The sequence below is a fragment of the Carassius auratus genome, chromosome 30 (genome assembly GCF_003368295.1).
Source record: "Carassius auratus strain Wakin chromosome 30, ASM336829v1, whole genome shotgun sequence".
NCBI lineage: Eukaryota > Metazoa > Chordata > Actinopteri > Cypriniformes > Cyprinidae > Carassius > Carassius auratus.
In genome coordinates this window covers 10,513,796-10,537,607 of record NC_039272.1, presented here as the reverse complement: position 1 = coordinate 10,537,607, position 23,812 = coordinate 10,513,796, and the positions used below count along the sequence as shown (strand labels likewise).

The 23,812-nt window shown below is 37.1% G+C and overlaps 2 protein-coding genes across 6 annotated transcripts in view; one reads left to right on the top strand and one right to left on the bottom strand.

Annotated features, from left to right (window-relative positions):
- Window positions 1–804: 804 nt before the first annotated feature.
- eral1 (Era-like 12S mitochondrial rRNA chaperone 1) lies at window positions 805–7,039 on the bottom strand. The gene is made up of 11 exons (XM_026211290.1): window positions 6,777–7,039; window positions 6,414–6,581; window positions 6,120–6,247; window positions 5,764–5,841; window positions 5,619–5,665; window positions 5,321–5,382; window positions 4,907–5,019; window positions 4,397–4,696; window positions 4,125–4,274; window positions 2,759–2,839; window positions 805–2,557 (listed from the first exon to the last, which is right to left on the bottom strand). The coding sequence occupies exons 1-11, from the start codon at window positions 6,883–6,885 to the stop codon at window positions 2,435–2,437; spliced, it is 1,359 nt and encodes a 452-aa protein (XP_026067075.1). The 5' UTR covers window positions 6,886–7,039; the 3' UTR covers window positions 805–2,434.
- LOC113049173 (protein FAM222B-like) overlaps window positions 6,462–23,812 on the top strand; it is a 51,564-nt gene continuing 34,213 nt past the window's right edge. For 2 of the 5 annotated variants that reach the window (XR_003276581.1, XM_026211286.1), the window contains exon 1: window positions 15,355–16,520. The gene's annotated coding sequence lies outside the window, so the exon portion shown is untranslated. Of the gene's footprint in view, window positions 6,612–7,248; window positions 7,315–7,398; window positions 7,821–14,501; window positions 15,039–15,354; window positions 16,521–23,812 lie in introns of those variants that run through there. The other 3 variants (XR_003276582.1, XM_026211288.1, XM_026211287.1) reach the window with 3 other exon arrangements.

Below are 23,812 nucleotides of genomic sequence, written 5' to 3'. Positions count from 1 at the left end.
AGTGAGAGTGAGACCTGATGCTAAGTAGCTGTTCAGGGTCTGATATAGGGAACGGTTCTGATTGGTCAGCAGACTGAAGGGCAAAGACATGATAAGGATGGAACAGCCTTTGTGTCATCATATGCAAATGAGCAGCGAGCATTAAAACTCACGAGCAAGGGAGCAACGTTTACGATCGCTTAACAGCATGGAGACGACAGACTTGTGAAAACAAATGTGAGAAGGCTAGTGAGGGTGACAGATGAAGCCAATTAAACTGTTTTTCAGCACTTCCTGCAGGACACAGATCTAAAGGTGAGTGTGTCGGCCGGTGACTATGAACTACAGGATGGCAGCTGCTCTTCCTTTAAGATGAAAAGTCCCATATGAGGGATCTTCCACAGGTGTGATCATCTGAGGAGTTGGGAAGAGATTCTACAGGAAAATCTTTTGGAAACACAAATGAATCGAACAATTTAGACCAAGCTGAACTGATGATGCAATAGATCTGGAAAGCTCTATTGTCCTCTAGACAGGATATCATCGTATACTGTAAGTTCATTATTGAGACACTACAGTATAGATGATGTACTATCCAGGGGGTCAACACACCTCCAACTGTTTCCTGTGGACCCCCAAACATTGTGACAGAGAGTGGCGGTGAAACCGTTACCATTACTGAGTTTAGTAATGGTAAGGGTTCTGCTGCCTTTTCTCAAAAATCATCTGGATATGATGGAACTTCAGAGCAACGGACGGCGCAGTCAAAGTCAGACGAGGGAACGGATGGACAAAAACACCAGAAAGACCAATGCTAAGCAGATGTGAAATTCTGAATAATTCTTTATTCTATACAACTTTATAGCCTATAATGTGTTACATGAGACCGCCATTGTGTGTAATTTAAATAAATATCACTGAATTTAAATGAAAAAAAAAAAGTTTTGTTTCATTATTTTTACAGTCTACTTTTAACTGTAATTTTACAGAGAAAGGCAGCATATGCAGTTGGCAAAATGCTTACTTGTGTTTTTAGGAGCCAAAGACATGATGAATAAGAAGCTTTGCTTTAACTTTAATGAACTTAGATACAGCCAATGGAATAAAAGTAATAGCCAGTATCAGGATCTAGAGAAAGAACCAGGGACATAGCATTGCTTTAGGCCAGCTAGAGGTAAGCATATAATTCCTCATACAGTCCTACTGCAAAAAGGGTAATAAGTGCATCTTGTCACCATTTTGAAACTTGCTTTAGCAGCAGGTATCTAACCCCTTAGGGTCTAACCAGGGGAACTTTAAATGGCTTTTTCCACATGCTTTAAAGGAGGTGGAAGAAAAAAGACAGTTTACATTATTTACATTTATTTTAAGAAAAAAAAAAGTTTTACAAAATGAATTACAGAGAGAGAGAAAAAGTGAGAGAGAGAGATAGAGAGAGAGAGAGAGAGATACACAACTGTTCAGAGGTTGGGGTCAGTGTAATATTAATTAAAAAATTATCAGATTAATGCATCCTTGGTGAGCATAAATGAAATTATACTGAACCCAAACTTTTGAATGGTTTTGTATTATAATAAAACGAACAATTGAGATTTACACAATTAAATCTGCAGCCAATAAGTGAGTCGATTGTTTCAGCTCCTTATGTGCAGTCTGTAGATAAAGAGATCATCACTTTTTCACCATAGACATTCCTGCACCATGAGAACGGACTATTTTATTTTTACTCAAAACATTTACCACTGACTAAAACTGATACAATAATTTACTCAACCGATGAAAATTAATTATTGATCATATTTATTAACTGCAATATTACAGACATAGCTACAAATAACTAAAAACAGTTAATAATTCAAAAGCTGCAGTTAGTATGGTGTACAGCTACAGTTGAGGAGGCCCGGCTCCACCCTGGCAACCAGCCACCACCCCAACTGTGCACCCCCTCGGAGTCTTGTGGCCCTCCTGACATGTTAGAGCTGGAGCTGGGCTTACGGTTGAGTGATTTCAGGTCAGTGTAATGACATTCAGTTAAACAGCAAGACTGCACCACAGATAACAGCCTGACCACACTGAAGGTAAACCCTTCCTTCCAGTAAAAGAGTAACAGTTAACCTTACCCTCAGAGCAAACAAGTATACATATGAATACAGAACTACGTGATTTTTGGCTTTTATTATTATATAGACATTTTTATAAATCAAAAGCAGCAATATATGTAAGCAGCACAGGCATATTTGATACAGTTGATCATTGAAATGATACTGAAAACCCATGTAATGTGCCTGATATACTTGCATTTCATTTTACAGGAATGAGGGTGGTCTCTTGAGATCAGCCTAACAGCACAACCCAAAATACAGCCAATTTTGAGTTCATGTCCATTTCTTCACTCTTCCTCAACTCTTTTCAGGTTTCCGTCTGCCTCTGGCCTTCATCATTCAAACAGTCTACCTCACTTCTTCAACTTTGCAGAGATTTTTAAACGTACTTCACGCAAGAAAATCTTCATTAGGTCACTTTCAGCTTCCTGGGTTATTCTGGTTATCAAATGACCTCCAGAGCCAATAACCATTTTCTGCAAGAAAGAAAGAACAAAGGTTTCAATGTATAGTGAAGTATAATAATGTTACGTTTCTTCAGGTAGTGAGAAGGCATTCTTGTGTCTTAAAAACAATTCCACAAACTGTTTACCATAAAACTAAAGTCGTCTGATAGTTAAAACAGTGGCACAGAAGACTAGCCTCTCTAAAAAAATGTAGCAAACAAACCAACCCACCATATGTGTGTCTTTCTTTACATATAGTTTGATGGATATTTCGAGTACCCCATCTTCAGACTCCTTCCAGATTTCAATTTGCTGCAGAAAGACCAAAACAATAACATTACAGAAAACATAAAAAACACAAAAAGCTCACAATACATATTTGAAATAAAAGAATCATTCAAAAAGAACCATGTATGTATGATTGGGTTTTGTGAAGAAACTTCCCGATTTAGAGCTAACAGAATGAAATAAACTCATTCTTTCAATGATAAGAAAAAAAAACACAGACCATAGCAAGCTGGGAAACAGCAGATAAACTGGAAATTAGTGAATATGACTATATTTATTTGACCAAAAATACATTCAAAACAGTGAAAAAAAAATTATTTTAATGTTATTACAATAAACATATATTATTTAAATATTAAATAACTGTTTTATATTTGTAAATACGCACCGATGGCAAAGCTAAGTTTTCAGTAGCCATTACTTGGTCTTCAATGTAACACAATACTTAAGAAATTGTTTTAATATGCTGATTTGGTGGTCAAGAAATGATTCATCATAATAAAAATAAAAAAATTTAATCACAAAGCAGAAATCAGTTGTGCTGTTTAATATTTATGTGTACTGTAAACCATATATTCAGGATTCTAAGTTGAATAAATGGTTCAAATGCTACATCTGTAACAATGTAAAGGTCTTTACTCTCCCTTTTGAACATTTGAATGCATCCTTGTTGAATAATTTAGGCCCCGTCCACACGGAGACGGAGCTTACCCCAATCCGATCTTTTTTTTTCCTCGTCTCAAGAAATATCCGCGTCCACACGAAACCGAAAAAAGATGTAGTATACATGCCAGACCAGTATGTGGCGCTGTAATTCTGCCACAGAGATACACTAAAAACTGAGAAGAAGACTTGGACTATGCTCGTAAACCTTGCGCGTGGTACACAAACGAACATGGAACAATACATTTATTAATCAGTGTTAATGTTAGTTAATAAAAAGACAATCATTCAGTGTTCGTTCATGTTTTTGTTGCCGTTACGTGACGTAGACGTGTCTGACTAGGGGGGAGACGTGGGCTGATGACGTCATCTTTTCAGAAAATATACGGATTAGCCGTCCAGACGAAAACGCAAAGACGGCGTTTTCAAATTTATCCACTCTGGGACCCGGTTTCAAAAAAATAGCGGTTTCACCTTACGAAAACGCCGGATCCATGTGGACGAAACGCCTATCCGCTAAAAAATTTGTGCTTATTCACAGAAACGCGTCTCCGTGTGGACGGGGCCTTAATTTCTTTAAAAAAAAAAAAAATTCCATTGACCCCAAATGGTAGCATATTTCAACACCTTTTTTATCATGACCCACCTGTGTCATACAGTATGGCACCTCCTTCGGGAGATGCTGTAGAAGTTTCTCTCTGATAGTGTTGATGCACATCTCCTCAGGACCCTGGTCAGTCAGTACTTCACTGTGGTACTGCCACTGGCCAGGCTTTGCACCATCAAACAGGTACTTCTGTTGGACGTATTCAAACACAGACAAATTAAGGATGAGCAGCACAGTGCTGGAGATTCCAACATAAGGTTTGTTTTAATGCAAATGTCTCTTTCTTAACATTTTCCAATGCAGTCTCTAACCTTCAACGTCTCCACGTCTTCTCTGTCAATGGAACTTAACATGAATACATCCTTAAAAAGGTGCCACCCCCTGCGGCTCTTCAGGGCCTTCAGCCTGTCTTTGTCCTGACCCTCCTGAGACAGCCCGTCCTTCACGCTCTCAGACTCTGGTTGTTCGGCATGTCTGCTGTGGCGTTTGGCTGCTAATTTCTCACGTGGTTTCTCTGCGCCACGGATCCTGATCTTCTTTCCATTAACCACCCCTTCTGTCAGCTGTGCCGTGATGTCTAGCAAAAGTGTTTTGTTCTTCAGTAGATCTACCTGTGTGTTGAGAGTGGATTTTTTGCTAAGTGTAGCAGCTAATTAATCATTCACTGAGTTTAATAGCGATATTCATTTTGATGTTAACAGTTGCAGCATAACAGCCCAACACCCCTCTCTTTGCAAGATGAGAGATGGGATATGCAGAGAAAAAGACATGGTAATTTGCTCAGACTAGGACAGACCAATACAAAATGACAAAGTTAATACCTTATTGAGGACAAGGATGGCAGGGACATCTGGATTCAGGGCCAGACACTTCAGCACTTCATAGTCCAGTTTATCGCGGGTCCATTTATCAGACAAATCGACTAGTACCACCACTGCACATTTATAGCAGAAAAGGAAGATTCAGCACAAAATACAGAGTCATAACACAGTGGTTCTCAGCCTCTTTGATTCCAAGGCTCTCATTTGCCCAAGACTATATTCAGGCTCTACTAAGTTGACATATACCTCTTGTACATTTTCAAGGTTAGTCCTAATTATACACACACAGTAAGCCAATGGCGATTCTGTTGGATGCTGGCTGTGTCTTCGTCTTCGTTTTTGAACAGATTAAGAAATAAATAAGAGAAGAACAACTAATACAAAGATTTTATTATGTTTTTTTTTTCTTTTTACCTAAATCAGCTTCCTTTATTGACTCAAAAGGGTCCACCAGCAGTGAATCCTCCAGTTGATGTCTGTTAAACAAATATATAACAACATCAAATTTAGTTTATAAGTATAAGAATTTTTACCACAATCATGGCATTAGTTAAACCAATGTTGTTGTTGTTTCGGGCAGGTTGAGATGTTTAGACAATCAGAGCAAGGTTGCAGAGCAGAGCATCTACACTTTTCTGGGATATCAACCAACAAATGGTTTACTTAAAGTTGCCACCCAATGTTGTCAGAAACTGCTGTCTTACATAGTCACCTTCTAGCCTTTATTGGTGTGGTGAGACCAGGGGTATCCAACAGTATCTGACAGAAAAATTAAATAGGTGAGAAAATGCCATCCAACCATGGAACATTCCCTAAACAGACTAGACTGTTATACAAGGGGTAGAAGAGGTACTTACGATTTGTGTGTCATCCTCTGTCAGGACACCAACAGCACGTGATCTTGTTGTGTGCACTTTCTCAGAAACAGCAAACAACTAGACAGAAATTGTGAATTAACATTTAAGGTTACAGACACAATTTCTTATAGGGATCGTTCACACCAAAATTGAAATTCTGTCATAACTCGCTCCTAATTATGCATCACTATGCAAATCTAATTTTTACATGTGTACATTCAAACATACTGGAACCGCACTGCCACTTTATACACAGCCTGTTATTTACAGGCTCAGTAAACAGCAGAAATAACATTTCTGGGTGAGAAATAAAGATTTCACCTTAAATTTGAATCCATAAATTAATATAATATCACCTTCCGACCAAGCAGTTGATTGGTCAATGTTGATTTCCCTGCATTGGGAGCACCCACTATCGTCACTTTAAGAGATTTAGCATTTGCAGGTTGATCAGGATCCTTCAGCAATAAGGAAAATTGATGAGCTGAGAGAAGAACACATACATAAACACACAGACAAGATCAGTTTAACGAATAGGCTACAATATCATACATATCCAAGGAGATGATATCAAATAACTGTTTTCAATATGTTATCTGTAACAAAAGCAGTCATGAAGGCTCGAGGGAGGCTGGTGATTATATTATTACCGCTGTCTGAGGGAACAGAGACAGGCTGATGATGACAGAGACCCTCATCGGACACCACCGCTCTCCCCTTCTGCAGTCTGTCCAAAAAAGCACTCGAAGACACCAAACTGGCCGGAGTGCAGTGAAACAGACATTGTCTTACTGTCTGTGGACCAAAAACTGAGCGACCTGTGAAGAAGTAGAGGACAAAAACGACAGGTAAAATAAGAGATATGGTTACCATGACGTTGTTGTTTTTCACTGAGTTTGGTTTTATTTCTGGTGGGGAATTAAGACAAATACAGGCAGTTTATCATCTAGCATAACGTCACGACATGTAATAAGGACAAACAGACTGTTTATAGTCTATCATCTATAAATCACCTGATCGACGCAGATCCAGTGGCGCGTGCTCTGGGGCTGTTGTCAGTCTGCAGATCGTTGAAAATCGCACAGATCTGCGTAGAAACGTCTCGCAAAGCCGCAAGGCCATTGTCGGAACAAGTTTTCTATACACAAGTTGATGATTTCAAAATGTTACACTTAGATTAACCCTAGTGCAAGGTGATTCTCGTCTCCATGTTTGTTTACACATGTGTCCAGGGCGCAGACATGTTGCTCAAGTCGAGGGAACTGTTGTGATGAATCTATATATTACACACCACTGCCATCTGCTGCTCAGGCGTCGGACTCCGAAGGCGCCATAAATAAACATACAATTTATAATTATTAATATTTAAATATATAGACAGCCTCCGCGTCTGATAATAAAAACCAAGAACCATTGTTATCATTTAAGCTAGTACAAGAGGAAACACCGTAGTATATAATGCACTTTGGATATTTACTTTGACAGGAGTTTGGGAGTCTCTGGAGTTCACTGGTCTAACATGTAACAGACAGGCCTTCTGAATCAAAATCGGTAGGTTTGTGGTAAAAGGAGCCTTTGAGGACCAAAGAATATGACCCCTAATCAGAGGCGCTGATGTTGTTTTTATCTGTTCAGGTAAAATCAGAGGGAACAGATGTGTTTTTCCATCTTCCATCAAAAGTCCACTAGGAACAGCTCAGAGTGGAAAAACGCTTCCACTGGGGAAAAGAAAGGATATCAGGTGGCCCACAATCTGTCAGCATATATCAGCCTAGTGAAAACTCACAAAACACATTCAGGCAAATAAAATGAGGATTTTGATTGAGTCAGAGATTTGTTTCATTAGAAGAAGCCATGAATTGTTAAGTTCAGGAATAGACACAAATATATCAGATACAATCACATGTGCCAACAAAACATGCTTATTGCATGCATTCACTTAAACACACATGGGTTTGGTCTACCCTTATTTTACCCTGCAGACCAGGAGAAATGGCATATTCTTCCCCCATCGCCCTCATTTGAGAATATGGGCCATTTACAACTACATATAATCAGAATTTGAAGTGAAGTGAAGTGACATTCAGCCAAGTATGGTGACCCATACTCAGAATTTGTGCTCTGCATTTAACCCATCCGAAATGCACACACACAGAGCAGTGAACACACACACACACACACACACACTGTGAGCACACACCCGGAGCAGTGGGCAGCCATTTATGCTGCGGCGCCCGGGGAGCAGTTGGGGGTTCGATGCCTTGCTCAAGGGCACCTAAGTCATGGTATTGAAGGTGGAGAGAGAACTGTACATGCACTCCCCCCACCCACAATTCCTGCCGGCCCGAGACTAGAACCCACAACCCTTCGATTGGGAGTCCAACCCTCTAACCATTAGGCCACGACTTTATAAAGATAATAGCTAATCTGATGTTGAAACGTAGCCTATTTTGTATTTTAAGGCATTAATTAGGTATTCAGTTATAAAAAATGAATGTCATGGAGACACATTTTGCATAACTTCTAAAGATCTTTGTTTCTGATTGTGTATTATTATTGCTGTATGAGATAAATAGGATATCTGGGATTTGACTAAATTTTGTTTTATCAGCCACAGCCATGAACATTAGATGAACTTTCTCACAAACTGTTTTAGCACACAGAGACATATTGCAGTATTTCACAGTTTTTCACCATGTTTTCTTCCATCAATTTTAACAAGATGTCCAGTCCTTTCTCAAAAAATGCAGACATCATGATTCTACTCCCTCAAATTTCACTTTAGGTTTTTATTTTTGAGATGTGGCCAGCGTTACATTCACAACACACCCATCATTTGTAATTGTGGTCTCACGCAACCACAAAATCTTTTTCCACATTAGAACTAGATCACCATAAATAAACTCTATAAACATGTTGATGTGCTTTCACATCTTTTTGAATAATAACTTTTTCTTTGCCAGTCTTTAAAGGCTAGTGTTTGATCTGATTAAATCTTTTTCTCACACAATTCTCCTTGAGCTTTATGAGAAGACCTTTTCTGGCAAGTGTCTGTGGAATTGTATGTGACTTCCACTTCCTAACACCTGAATCCTGGTAAAGAAACCTCTTTAATCTTCATTTTCACTGTGGTTTTATGACCAACTAAATATCCATCCAGCTATGTGGTTTTCATCTAGAAAAAAAAAACTTCTGCAGGGCCTAATACGTTATGCAAAACATAATGTCACATTTAAATAATTCATTTGAGTCTCGTAATTGAAATACTGAAAGTAAAAAAAGTACAAAGGTGTCCATCTCGGATGATTTTAAATTCCTGGCTTTCTCCAAAAATAACTTGACGATTAAAACTATTTCTGATAATTCCTGTGCACATCTATGTTTATGTTTAGGTTCTAATTTACAAAGCTCAGTGTTAGAAATCATAATAAGAAAACCCATATCAGCATAAAATAAAATGATTGTCCCAGGGTTGTTTGTGCTGTATATGCCATTATTGTTTAGCAGCTGTGGATGCTGAATAACTGCTGTCATGTCAAATATTTCAGTTGGTATCTCCTCATCTTTTGGAGTGAAGACAGACACACACACACAGATAGAAATGTCCCGCAGTTACAGCACAGCACTGCAACCTTTCTTCAGGCAAGGAGGAATCACAAAGCCGCGGACATGTTGAGTATAACCGGCGTGTGACAGGAGCTGGCCGAGCCGTGCTGGTTTGTTGCTCAGGCAGAGATGCAGCCCTGACTTGCTCAGCCATTACACATGATTGCAGCACAACACAACAAAGCCACACAGCTGAGGCATCCTCAGTCACATCCTCATCAAAACGCTTTTAGGACACTCTTATATAAATCACCCAGAGGTCATACTTTCCAGCCCTGATTGTAGCAGGAGAAAGAAAGTAAGAAGAGGAGGAAAAGCCATACTCTATAAGGAATTCACAATCAATATAGCTTGTCTGTGAAGGGGATCAATAATGCATCTCCTTTGAAACCACCAATCACGTCAGAGTTAGGAATAAAAAGCGTAATTAGGACCACTGTTTCTTAAACATCTTGCCTTGATGTCTTTCAGGGCCAGAGAAAGACACCATTCTGCGTCATTAACGTTGTATTATTGTGTGATGAAGCACACGGCTGAGCACTTCCCCTCAGCTGCCTGAGGCTCTGTGGGTGCAAAATTACGTTTTGTACTGCTCCAGGATCAGCCATCATAACCTTAACAATTCCAGGAAAAAAATAAAAAATCTGAAACCACACATTAAAAGCTTCAAGCTCAAGACTTCTATTTATTATTCCCATGCACATAATGGCTTCATCTTTTGAGAAAGCCTTGTGACCCTGATATGATTTCCGAGCATGTTGAATGGCCTGGTCTGAACCAGTGTTTTCTTCATTTTCATTGGCAAAGATGAGAATCATTAGTCTTGATCACCACATAGTTCTTTCTCCCTGCTATGAATCTCACAATGCCTGGATAATGATAATCATGATGACGACGGCTGCTGACAATAGGTAAAGATGGGTGGTACACCAGCAGTTTAAATACATACTGGTTATTATTCATTCTATAAAATTCCATTTCATAACTACAGCAGCCCTAAAATGTGATGGTGTCGCTGCTTAAAGGACCTCACTAGATTAAATTTAGTTGGTCGAGAGAAAGTGCTAAAAACCACATTAAGTACTAATATCTGTGATATTAGATGCTCTGTTTATAATTTTATTCAGAATGTGTTATGTATATTTAAGTTGTGTGTTTGATTGGCTTAGCTGCTTTTATTTTTTATTTATGTGCACAACTTTACAAAAATTATTATTTTCGTTTATAGTAAAGCGGTAATACATATAGTAGTATGAGCAGATTTCAGAAGTATACAATAAAAATTATGGAAGCATCAACATTAATCTGTCATTTGGAAAAGTGTGAGTGTCGAGGGGTTTTTAATACCTATAAACAAATCAAATATGTTTTCCTTCATATTTCCTTCAACCATTGTTAAAAATATCAACCAATGAGAATTCAAACTTTTCAGAGCATAAAATATAGAAGAACATTTTAAAAGATTTAATAGGCCTGTAAATGAGCCAATATTTGTTGTCCAATTTTACATTTACAATACATTTTAACACTGTTTTACCTTTTTTTTAAATGCTATATGTGAATTTAGACTTCCTAAGGTTATAATGTTCAATAAAGAAATAATGATTTGTGATTTAATGTTTTTAAAGATTCATTTTAAGTAAGTGTTAAATAATGGCAGAGGTAACTGCATCAGTATTTTGGCTGGTATATACTGATGACCATTTTATACAATATATATATATATATATATATATATATATATATATATATATATATATATATATATATATATATATATATATATATATGGAGTGTAATAAAATTGTCTGTTAACTACATATTGGCTAAAAGAAAAACTTGGAAATACAAGTAATATATTACAGTTAAGGAGACTGGTGTAAACATTAAAGGAAGTAAAGTGAAAAGCAATGAGTCTGTTCAGCTTCAAAAAGAATTACAAGATAGTCGTATAGTAAGTGTTTTAGTTTGAGGGATGACTTCCTGACAAGGTATAGCTATTATTCCTCCAAAGCTAAGCTGTTTTAGGTGTCAGTGTACAGGACGTGTAGCAGGAGTGTGCATATGGAAAATGAGATGTGAAAAATATGATGGTTAGAGCATTATAAATGTCAAGTGACTGATGGGCTCCCCTGTTGTAAATTGAGCTACTTTCCACAGTGCAGCGTGTATGGAGGATGTCAAGTACAATTGAAAGCATAGGACATACAAAAATATACAGCGAGCAGAAAGTTTGATGTGTGGAGGCATTGCGGGCATGTAGGAACAGAAATGACAGGAGAAATATTTTGACAGGACTTGTGTGGGATGGAGTCAGAGGCGCTAACGCCATCCATCTTCTACAATACAGAACATTTCTTGGCCTTCTATTATAAATATGATAAATATAGCTGCAATGCTTCTGAGTTGATCCACTGAGATCAAAACTATCTTAGAAGCAGATATTCAATTTATTCATGATATGCACACACTCTAAATCTCACAAAGTCGTGCGGTATTTTCTAACTCTATTAGCATAAAGGAAATTACTGTATGGAGATACAGATCCCTCAGATCCTTCACTGGCATATAACATGGCTTAGTGGACTCACTGGACTGAAGAGTGCTCTATAGAAAGAAAATGTGTATTTATGGAGCTTAAATATAGAAAGAAAATAACCATCTCTGTCTTGTTTGCTTTTGAGAAATGATGGTTCATGGACAAAGAAGGATTAAATATATTTAATTTTCTATAATATCTTTTAAATTATTTATTTAAAGCATATATTCTATATTTTCACCAACAAAAAAAATGGTTTTAAGTCAGCTATTAGTCTTTTGCTGTAGTGTGTTAGTAGGAAATATTAGTTTGCATTACCAAACTAATATTAAACAAGGAGTTTAGCAATGGCCAGCTCTCCACACAGAGATCTGATCTGATCATCATCAGTCTGTCTGAGACTACATGAAGAAACAGAACAAACTGAGACAGACTTAATCCAGAAGAACTGTGGCAACGTCTCCAAGATGCTTCAAGACCTACCTGCAATGATACCTGAAGAACTATACACAAGTAAACCTGGGCCAAAGTAGCTTTAAACGCAAAGGATGCTCACACCAAACGTTGTTTTAATGTAGTTAATAGAAGTTAATTAATGAAGGAAATCTATTTATGACATTGTTTATTATATCTCAGTATGTTCTGTTTCTTCATGTCATTCCAGATCTCTGTGTGGAGCACTGGCTGTATGTACAGTATATATAGAGTAGAGGGTGGGGAAACGCCCCCTACTGTTTTTCTCAAAATAACCACAAGATAAAGTCGAGATACATTTTTATTGTAACTATGGACTATGTTGATGTACGGGAGAGAAAACGGATATCACAGTAAATTATTTAATTTTCAGCAGTAAGAAAAAAAGTGTTTTAAAGCTTGCTGATTTGTAGAACATCACATTAATAATATGAGAACAGTAGGGACTGTAGATAGGGAGTTCATGTAATCTAATAAAAAAATAGAATTATAATTTCAGAATGACAATTTTTTAATGTTTCTTTTCTTTTTTTTTCTTTTTTAAGTCTGGGATACAATGCCTGCAGGGGGCAATAGGCTATTGCTGTAGTTATTCTGCTGTGAACCATCAAATCCTTTGTTTTTCCATATTCTAACTAGTTGGTTGAATTGTTGGTTAGTTGTTTTATCAATGTAGGCTATATGAAACAAGAATCCAGCTAAATGCTGGGATATAGAGGGTTAATTTTTAGCATGGAGTGCATGCAAATTAAGAAAGCTACAATGTCATTAAGAAAGGGAATAACTGCATTTTTCAAGGAGTCAGGAATGTATCAGGGAATGTATTCATGGGTTATCAGGTTGCTAGTGCGTTTCAAATTTAGGCTTGTGTGTCAGAATATGATTCTGATTGTTTTTCTTGTCCTCTGACTTTGGGCATTCGCTGTAACACACATTTGATGTTTATATGCAGATGCTCATTAGACCTGTAGGTGACGACATACAGACTCCGCGTGTGTTACCAGAAATCAACAATAGAAGAAGAAGAAGGCTTCCGGTAAAATGGCGATCGAAGGGTGATTATTTTATTAAGTCCTGCTAAACGTCAAGAATTTATTTAAATCTCATGGTTCTTTTCTCGCCTATAGGAATTGTAAATATCTCTACATCATTTTCCGGCTTTTTTTTGTCGCAAGATCGACGTTGTTTTGTCAGATTATGTATAGCGGGCTATTTTTGTCATATCAGCAGAGGATCTCAAAACTGCAGTCCTTGTCTTTTCATTTAATTGTCTGATGAGGTTTTCAGCCAGTGTCTGTCAAAACCACACAACTATGACTCGAGAAGAAAAAAAAAAACAAGAAAAAGAAAACTCGTGTTTACTTCTTGAATGACCGCGCGAGTTAATATATTTATAGACGAATGCGATTTGATTAAGAGACGTAGCTGTATAATCATGATGAGATCAAATACACAATTATATTTGCGCTAATAAATCTGATGAGTGCACCACGCACACTGTGTGTTTGCTCTATGGTGCTGCTCCCGTGTTGTTTCTTGTTTTGTTTTATCAAATTGGGTAATTTGCTGTTGTTACTTCATTAACCAGATGCCTTCCATCTGTTTCTAAGAATGTTTTGTTTTATTCTGTGAATTTTTTTAAAATATAGCCTATGCATTGGTTTGCTGTGATGAATACCCTCCGTATTTGTAACGATGTTCTTCCTTTCCATACCAGGTGGAAACAAATTGACTTTGGACAGACTTTAATGTTAGTACACTCTCTGGGACTGTACCAAAAGGTTAAACCCACTTACTAAGTAAGGGAGAATATGCAATAAACTTGTTTAAGGAAATGTTTTCTTGTGTTAAACATGTTTCTAGCAAATCACGAACTGCTTGTTTGGTTGATTTCTACCAGGAAATCGACTATATACAGTTTCCCTTAGAGACACAACCATCAAGACAAATCTTCTATATAATAAAACGTGTTCCTCCTTAAACAATACGATTATCGTGATGTTTTTTAAGTTATTTATGATAGTCCTAAAGATGGTCTAACTTAACGGATAAACTAATACAAATTCCAAGACAACTCTTTGGATCTTGGAGATTAAATTAAATAGACGATAAACCAGAGGAGAATAATCTCACAAATGATATGCACTAAATTGCACCAAGCTATCGTGGTTAGTGAATGATAAAGCATGATTATCTCTTCAGTCACAGCAACATGAAATGTGAAGCAAGGGACAGGCATTACATAAGGCTCTCGTGATAGATTTACGAGTGATTTTGCAAGAATTCAAAAAGACACGATGCTGTTACAAAATGATTTAGATTCGAATTTAAAATGTGGCCTAATCGGTTCCAGGGAAGATGTGTTTGATCGGTTATGGGAGAAAAACGCCTTCAAAACTGCCTTTTTCAGAAATTATTATATGTGTACTAATGCTAACTGTGGAGGATATGTTAATGTAATATTTACATTTGTGCGCTAGCCATTGTCTGTGACGCTAGCGCTGGAGCGCATGCGCCGGAAGTTGCTGCCGCAGACAGCAACACTGATTCGGCAACGCAGAGCAACAACACTAGGAAAAAAAATCAAAACAGTATCCAACTAATGTTAATCCAGTACGATGTTCTGAACAATGTATAATACCATGATCCACGGAGAGTAAGTATATCATTTGAATGATACTACCGTACTGATTTTGTGGATTGGTTGCTTACATTCATCCATTTCATATTCAAGCTTTAAGAAGCAACAAAGGGGTCAGCTCTCTATTTATTTTAGTGTGGAAGAGCTGGCCACTTATACACTTGGCCTTCTGCTTTAGGCAAAAACAAGAACGACATCTGTGCGTATAAATCAAGAATTAAATACTCCGAAAATCCGCGTATGTACGTTGTTCTAGCACAAGCAATGCATTTGTTTGAGTGTTATTTTTTGGCTACTATATGCTGACTTCCAATGAATGAATGGACTTTTAGCTAAAATTGAACTATGATGTATTATACTACATTAATAGATTACATTTTCCTATATATTACTTGCAGTGTTCTTGAAAATGTTAAGTATTTCTATCGCATAGGCTGCGTTTTAAGGGATAGTGCTACAGGGCTTTTGGGTGGCAGACTGCAGACTTCGCATTTGATCCTCTAGAGAGACAGAGAGAGGGAGAGAAAAGAAAGAAATATGGCTGTGACCTTTGCTGAATATCAAAGGCGTTGTCTCGAAATGTCACCGGGGATTTCTCCGCCTAGAAGCAGTGCGGTATTTGAAGCTGGGGGTTTTGACAGCCGACAGCAGATTGGCTGGTGGGTGGAAAGTTATAAAGTCGCATATCATTAGAGGGTTTATTATGGTTCACGGTGGACTGACTGCGAACAACATACATGCACGACTTCTGTGAACGACGCTTGGCCATTTGGATAGCAATGTACAGTTGCTCTGTCATAAATCTCAGCTTTAGTCTAGCCAGATGGAGTCGTTATAAATCATTTGAGTGCAAAGAAATCACAGGAAAATCACATGGTTTCATGTAACAACACTGGCCACCCATGCAGCAAGTAAAGTATTTGTGTCATTAAAATTAAAATGCATCCAACGTGTTGCACCTGCTTCATTAGAATACTCGTTGTGTTTGCCTTGAATACTGCGTTCTGTAAATTAAAACCCCTGCAACAAGCTTAAAGTGCACCGTCTGCACCGAGATGTTTATGAATTAATTACGCTATGTTTTATACTCGTAGATAAGTGCTGTTTCAGATGAAAGGGGTCGGCAAGGTAACAAAGGGTTGACGTCATGCATCGCATCCGCCCGCATGACTTCCAACTCCGAATCCCGCCCCTGTTTATTTTCAGAGTCCGGCGTGATTGGTCGAATGCGCTGCTAGACGCGTCCTAGTCTAGCCGAGAGCCAATGGGAGGGAAGCTTCCGTGTTGATATATTTAAGAGTGGGCGGGGCTAGTTGGCGTAGAAACCGGAGCGATAGACGCCACTGCTCAATCTAGTGTAGGTGCCTCCGCGGCTGCCCGTGTTGAATCGGCCACTTTCTGTCGCTGTCCAAGGAATCTTTAACCATGCATTTCGGTCTTGTGGATTGGTGCTAAATGATTGCGTCGAATGTCATCCATAAATAACTCGATCCCAGGGTAAGGTTAAAGCTTATGTGTGTTAGTAGACGTATTTTATTCTTGACCATATGTTGTGATTTCCGACCGTGTTGCGTGTTTTCATGCAGTCAGCAGACTCTTGGCAGCACTGAGCTTTCCCCATCTGTGTAACTGGCAACGTGAATCACTGGCATAAACATTCCTGCATTGCGTGCTCAGTAGATTGTTATTGTAATGCGAAAGTTTAGTTTTAACATATTTTGAGGATGTCCTTTGTAAACATAGCTGGAATGTGAAGAATACATAGAGCATCATCGGTTCTGAAAAATTTGCTGTTGGTTTGTGTTCAAGTGCTTTTCTTTTTATCATGAATGCATTCTAACCATTCTTAAAAGTGCAATTACCTAAGGCTAGAGAGTGTTTATTTGATTTACTTCTCCGGTATCTTGTGCTCACTCAGTTAAACCCGGAGCTTGACATTAGTTACCCACTGACTGAGTGCAGTTTTATATCTTTGCGCCGTCTTCTGTCTGCCCTACATTTTCCAAAGGCTGGATAATTCAATTTCAGACTCCTATTTCCAGAGAAACTCGGTCTCCTATTCTCAGTACAATTATTGAGCGTGGTGAAGGATGATTTTGACATCTGGGTGAAACGTTTATCTTCTTCTATGAGGAGCAATTATGTGATTTCATTTGGCTTTTTGAATGAATCACGGGGGGAGTGCTTTCAAATATGCATGCCTACTCATACATAAATACATTTTCACTCCTGCAATTGTCCTGACTGCAGCCACAATTTTTTTTTTTTTTTTTTTTTTTGGTCAGAGTAACTATTCCTTATTTTGCTGATCAGTTTTTCATTCATTCGACTGTATGCATATCAAACAGAATATGCATATTATTATTTATTTACATGCATAGCTTGAGGCTTTGGGTTTTGGTAGCCAAACATTTGTTTGACACAAATTACTCTTTATTAGTTGTTTATAGAGCTGTTAAAAGTAATAACACACTCTTGGTTTAGTACAGCACTGCTGTGTTTACCTGTGGCCTTATATGACGTAAACTATGATATCTTTGTGCAAACACCTTAAAAATGAAAGATTTTTAGAATCTAATTTTAGAAGGTTGTATAGAGATACTTGACAGGCACCTTAAGAATGGTGGCAATCAACTAATGTAAACAACAACAACAAAAACAAACAACAAAACAAATAACTAACAGTAAAAAATAACTAGCAAACAAAACAATCCCATGCCAGTAACCAATGACCATATAATGTATTCATGCTGCAATATATGCTGTAATTCACAAACCCTTACAATTTTAGGAATCTTGTTTAATTATTAGTATTATTTTTCAGACAACTGTGTTTGACTAGTTGGGATAACATTAGGGAGAATTCTGTTGGCTTAACAAAGGTTTTTATGCAGTTTCAAGAATGCTAATTCAGAAATCTTAGTATTCATTAATCATAAGTCATGGAAACTTGAAAACATGTAGTTTTTTTTTTTTTTTTTACAGTTAATTTTTGCTCAAGTGAAATTTTTGCTTAAATGTCATTATACAGTGTAAGTAACCTCTGCTAATGGAATAACCATATGGCCACAATATCTCCAGATGTTTTGCAACACATGGCAACCTGTTAATGCATTTGATAATTAACGCATTCCTCTATGAGTGTGCATGGAGGGCTTATGGCTGCATTCTCCTCTCTAAGTGGTTTAGGTTTAATAGACCTGCCTGTGCTAAGCAAAAGGTAAATAGAATCGGTCATTATAGAGGATATGCCAAGCATGGTAACCTATTTTTTTATGAATACCATAAATTTGTCTGATTCCAGAAAGACATGCCTTGCTGCTTTTTTTTTTTTTTTTTTAAGTTGGAGAGAGATAATGAACATTTATTTCCATGTGATTATCACGGACACAGTGTTTTATTAAATAGTTTTGTGGTATATGTGGTGACTAAGTTGTATGTGAAGATTTAAGCATGAGGATTGTCACAATTTGCTATCATGTGATTTTTTTTCGCTTCCCCTGGCTGTTGGTTCAAGTCCTTTGTCTATGCGGCTCAGTGTCATGTTGTTAATACTGATAGTAATTGCTGTAAGAGACACAGACAATCTTGCGATTTTGAAGATCAGTTGAATGAGGTCCAAATGGACAGATTTCTCAACTGAAGGACGAGCAATCACAGCTTGTGAGTCAGCAGATGACAAATTACAGCAGAAGTGATGGAGAGAAACCCAAGTGGCAGAAGTGAAGAAGAAGGAGGTGATGAAGACTTTTGGGCTCTGCATTCATCAGAACCTGAATGTGGTGATTTGTGAGTTCATTTTAGGTTAACCCAAAAATGAAAATTTGCCTAAAAAGTTGTGAAGTGGAGACCTGTGAGTTATTCAGATTTTTTTTTAACTAAAAAATTGTTGCTTCCAGTTAAAATAACAGTCCTTTACAAAAATTTCCAATGAATTTCTGCAATGAGAAGTAAATTTATTTTGCATATTTTGCTTTTCCTTTAACACACTTCTTCAGTTATGCATCTATTAATGAGTTTTCAAACACACAGAATTTTTATTTTTCCTCAAAACTAATCTGAATTTTCTTGTTTATAAGTTGTTAGTGTAATAGTTAAATCTTAGTTCAATCTTTAAAAAAAACATCTAAAGCCATTGAAAAAAAAATGAAAATGACTCTTTCAACCTTGTTCCTAATTATATAACATATTTTATTTGGCTTGCAAGAGAGCTTGATCAAGCTTGTCGATCAAAGCTTGCACATCCAGCCTGTGTGTGTTTGTGGTGTGCATGCTCATTTGCACAGCTGTTTTCCACTGCACGTCGGTTGGAGAAAAATGCATGTACGCAGGTCTGTGTCTCATCTCTTTCCCCACCTATTGAGAGTGAGAGTTAAACACCCAGCTGGTAAACCAGGCCCCACACACACACACACGAACACACTCTCTCTTTTTCAGTTCTCTACATCTTTAGTTACACTAGAGCCATAAAGCCTCACTGCCGTCTCTCTCTCGTGCCTGTGGTTTATATCGCTTCAAACAGACCAGATCTCTCTTTCCCTGCACCCTAAAGCAAGAAGCTTTGGCCTGACTCATAAAATCCCTTTGTATGAGGGTAAACTGCAGGTCTGAAGAGATCAGCTGAGAAAGAGTCTCAGATAAGCCTGTTAGATGAGAGTGAGGAGCCTGATGTCATTGAGGCCAATTGGGCTGTATGCTTTTACCGGACAGGTTTAGGTTGTCTTTCAGGGCCTCAGTTATTGGTATGTCAATTTTCTATTTTGCTTACTTTAACACTGCACTCCAGGTAGATAAAGCATAGCAGTCTGTGTGAAAGAGATTTGTACCGGCGTTTATGTAGCTGTTAACTGAATTTATTATAGTTTTTGTGTTTAATTATATATATATATATATAATTAAAACAGGATTCTCAGTAGTGTTTTATTCTGATTCACAGAAATAAATGCTAGAATAAATAATGTACATAATCAAAAGCTTCATATTATTAGATCGGTGGTCACTCTATGACTCAGGGTTAAGCCCAGTATAATGAGCCAAATTCGCTAATCAAATATTTTTCTGTGTATCAGTGGTATGTCAAGTATAACTACAGATTTCCATGTCTTGTTCTCTAGAATAAAACAGGAAATTCTTAAATGTCAACTGCTGAAATATTCAGACCTGTTGTCTACATTGAGACACAACAGACAAACACAGATTGTCTCCCTTTTAGCATGGAAGCAGAGTTACTATGGTACCTGTAGAAAGAGAAGTGTGTGCATGCATGTATCCAAGTGATATGGCCAGTATAATGACATCTATTCTACAGCAGGGATTAGATCTGTATTTTGGTGTGTATGTCTCATGCATTGGAACAGGGACGTGTTTATCCCCTCTGTCTGTGCATCTGTCTGTAAGTTGAGCAGGAGGGCAGCAGTCATCTGCTCTTATCTGTTTATGGCTCTAGATAAGAGCTCTGGAACGGGATATCTGACCCTCCCTTCTGTCTCTGCCCCGCTGCATAATGAGGGTTTGCTTGGCAAATTGCATATCTGTCCAGTATAATCTGAAAAGATGCCATTAGCATGGTAGCGCTCTCATCTCCTGCTTGGGTGCCAGGGTGGCCTGCTGCGTGTTGGCACTTCTGAGGTCATGCAACGCTGAGCTGTAGTCGTGAAGAGATGAAAGTGAGATCTGCCTCCAACTGGTTGGGGCAGAGGGCAGAATCATGAGACAGAGAAGTCAAATTTGAACTCAGAAGTACCTCAAATGGAAGTTTTAAAATGTTTGATGTTACCTTTCACTTCATTGTTAAATTGAGTCCACATGGAACAGTTGTTTATTATACTGAATAGTTTTTAGCTTCTCTGGAATACAATGAAACAATGATGCCCTTCTCTTTAGAGCTCTATTCTATTTTCCCCAATCTATTATCATATTATTATTACTTATCAAATTCAAATTATATTTGTCATACACACCACCATACATGTACAATGTTTTAAGGGGTTTGAAAGTGCTAAAAAGAGAAAAATATGAAAATATGAAAAAATTATAGCCTAAATAAATTTAGATCAGAATGATGTTACATAATGTAAAAAGAATATAATATAGATTATTAATGATCTAAATAATAGAACAATAGAAATAATTTAAATAGTCTATTTTTTGTGATTTAATTCAAAATAATTTCATCTTTTCTTCAGTTGTTTTGCATTCATCTTATTCCTCTTTTCTAGAAAGATGTCGAATGGCACATTTTTACACAAGTCCTCTGGGTTTTCATACATTTGAGGCATTTGAATGTTTTGTTGACAGTCATTTTGACATGCTTGTTCATCTTCATCCTTCTTTCTTCCTTCTTTTGCCAATCATGCTGATTTGTATGCACGCAGATAGCTGTGCTTCTTAATGACAGACAGACAGATTGACACAAATCTGGCATATTTTGCAGCTGCTTTGGACAGGAGCTATAATTTATGGTTTTCTGTGTTTGTCAGATTCCCATTTTTATGTATTAAACTGTACAGAAAACACATGGACCTTTGTGTGTGTTTCATCTGTGTTCTATGATCTTTTGTGTGTGTTATTGAGACAGAAATAATACATTTTAAAGTTATAGTACATTGAGATGACAGGATGATGGGATAGCTGATTCCTCCTGGAACAAAGAACAATATGGTGAAACATCATAAGGTTAATGTCAGGTTACATGGAGCAGATTGAGTCAGCTGACAGTCAGAGAGATACAGAGGCGGGGAGGGGGTGTGTTGTGGATATTTGGCATGTCTGTTAAATTTTATCATGCCAGCCTCTGCTCTAACGCTCATAAAAGCACTTTGATGAATGTTCTTAGCCACAGGCGAGCACTTACTGTCAGCTCTTGCCATTGGTTGCCTTTTTATCAGAAGCCGTCCCCATTGGCTGATAAAGTTCTGCAGCCCCCTCAGGTCAAACTCAAGGCTGTCACACCAGTCCAGGCCAACATCTTTTCACGGAAATTATTTAAAGAGATTCCGAAAAATGAGCTGAAATCTAAGGGTGTGCATTTTTTCTTTCTTTCTTTCTTTTCATTCTTTTATTTTTTTTATGATAAAATCAGTAAATGTAGAATCGTTTGTTATCTTGTGTTAGTTTTGGTATACTCGTATTAATAAACCACAACAATCATCATTTTGCAAATGACAGTACCTGACCTACATGGAAATTTGCTGAACAATTTATCAGTTCAAGTTTCTGTGACATAAATCATGAAAGTTATAGTGTGAGATTCATTCAAATCTTTATGAATGCTTTTAAAAAACATTTTATTTGTACTCAGATCTAGATGGAATGTTCATGAGCACGATGTGAGCAAAACATCATAATATTTTAGGTATTTTATATCTCTGTAATGGTACGCTATATATACTTAAATATAGACTTTTGTTTTGCATTTATTCATTTCGCTTGCTTTCATTTATTCAAAGTGCCGAGGAATACAGCAAGCCATTCATCATTTCATAAATAATTGTGTAGTTTTCAATAGGCTAGCTAGCTAAATGCTTGAAATGAAATGAAAATTAAAAAATATTTTTTTTATTTAACTTGATGTATGTATACCAGAAGATAAGATTATTCATAAATGAGTGATAAGTCTGGCGTCAGTACAAAAACATCTTTAATTTATGTAACAAATAAAAACAAAGTAAAGTGTGGGGAAATGTTAATTATCCAAATGTTATTGCAGATATTTTCTCATTGTTTGATACCTACTTATTTTGTTTGCAAGTAACTTGATGTATAATTAACTACACAAGAATGTAAGATTGATTGCAACTTGCTATTAACTATTTAGTCAATTGATTTGCTAATTTCATTTCATATGTCAATCCAGGCTGTTCATTTTTTGCCTTTTGATTTAGTATTGAAACCAAGATAGCAGATAGCAAAATTCTGGTTTTGATCCAACCCTATTTGCCACACATCTGTTAGCGCTGAGCCTATTAAAAAGCATATCTGAGGATTAGCGCTGTGTTTCTGTCACTATCTCTCCATTTTATTTTCAGCCTAGCTTTTCCTAGTCCTCTTCTGACTAGCAACTTTCTCTGTAGCCATGTTTTTGTACACCTGTGATTATTAAAAGGTGAAGGTAAAAGTTAGTCAAAAGAAAATTGACCTGGATATCCTGTGAAAAGCCTTTAATTTTGCAGCAGCACAAGAGTTCAATTCAATTCAAGTTTATTTGTATAGCGCTTTTTACGATACAAAACATTGCAAAGCAACTTTATAGAAAATTACGTTTGTACAATATTTAGTAGTAGCTTATCAGTGGTGACTGTCAGTTTATGTGCATATGGCCGAAATTTTCGGAAAAATTAACACAAGAAATAGTCAAATAGCTGATGAACACTATTAACAGCAATTAGTATTTAAATATTAATAATAAATAAAAGTAAACTTTTGGAATTTGAAGATCAAGGTAAATTGTACTTAATTTGTGTACCGGGAAAAATACAACTATCTTCTGTTGCTTACGAAGGGCAGAACTAAATGGAAAAAAATTATATTTCAACAAAATAAGGCAAATTTGGCCATCTTCATCGTGTTCAAAAGTTTTCACCCCCCATATCTTAATGCATCTTGTTTCCTTCTGGAGCATCAGTGAATGTTTGAATCTTTTTAAATAGTTGTGTTTGAGTCCCTCAAATGTCCTCAGTGTGATAAGGTGTATCTCAAAATCATACAGTCACTGCTGGAAAGGGTTCAAATATGCAAAGATGCTGGAAAACTGAAGAATCTGCAGGACCTTAAAGATTTTTCTGAAGACG